We start from the raw sequence: 808 nt of genomic DNA, 5'->3' as shown, positions 1-808 counted from the left end.
CTGCCTCCGATGTATGCTTGTCGAATCAGGCGGTGCCTGCTGGGAGTACGCGTACTCAGCTCGCCGCGCCTAGGGCCGCTGTGCGCGATGCCGCCACCGGCGAGACAACGTCGGCGGCCACGGCTGCCGGCGCTCGCCGTGGCGCCGAGCTTGCCGGTGACTTCTTCGACGGGGACAAGTCTGGCGGCCGCTTCGCGCTGCCGGCCACCGACCCTGCGGCGCGGAGCGCGGTACTGGCCGCCGTGGACACACGCCTCCCGCCCGAGGACGCCGCGGCGGCCGAGGGCGCCACACCGGACGGCCGCCTCACGGAGGACGAGGTTGGCGCCGCCCTCCGCACGATGCCCACCGACACCTCCCCGGGACTCGACGGCCTTCCCTACGAGTTCTACACAACCTTCTGGTCAGATGTGGCCGGCCCTCTCGTGGCCGCCGAAAACGAGGCCTTCCTCTCACCCTCGGCGACACCCTGCATGGACGGCGAGTTCACTACGGGTGTGATCACCCTCATCTTCAAGAGCACGCCTAAAAAGCCCATGCCGCCCGACCTGGTCGACAGTTACAGGCCCATCACGTTGCTCAACACTGACTACAAAATCATCGCCAAGGCCATCACGCGGAGGGTTGCACCGGCCCTCGGCCTGGTTGTCGACGCGACCCGGACGGCGTTTGTCCCCGGACGCTGGATTGGTGACAACATCCTCCGCGTGCTATGCCCCGCGGGGCAGCGCTCATGAGGTGTCGTTGTGCTTTGATCCTACAGGGCCCCAACAGCATGAAAATAATGTGAACCAATGTGAGCTGTCGG

The 808-nt window shown here is 66.6% G+C and overlaps 1 protein-coding gene across 1 annotated transcript in view; it reads left to right on the top strand.

Annotated features, from left to right (window-relative positions):
* The window catches only part of MNEG_13269 (hypothetical protein), a gene marked incomplete at both ends in the record, with an annotated part of 1,681 nt that extends 944 nt beyond the window's left edge, over positions 1-737 (top strand). The window contains one exon of the mRNA XM_014038259.1: positions 74-737. Within this exon, the coding sequence (XP_013893713.1) occupies positions 74-737 (664 nt within the window). The remainder of the gene's footprint in view (positions 1-73) is intronic.
* Positions 738-808: the final 71 nt, after the last annotated feature.

The sequence above is a fragment of the Monoraphidium neglectum genome (genome assembly GCF_000611645.1).
Source record: "Monoraphidium neglectum strain SAG 48.87 unplaced genomic scaffold scaffold03725, whole genome shotgun sequence".
Taxonomy (NCBI): domain Eukaryota; kingdom Viridiplantae; phylum Chlorophyta; class Chlorophyceae; order Sphaeropleales; family Selenastraceae; genus Monoraphidium; species Monoraphidium neglectum.
Note: the sequence above shows the minus strand (reverse complement) of the source record. Positions and strands in the feature narration are given on the sequence as shown.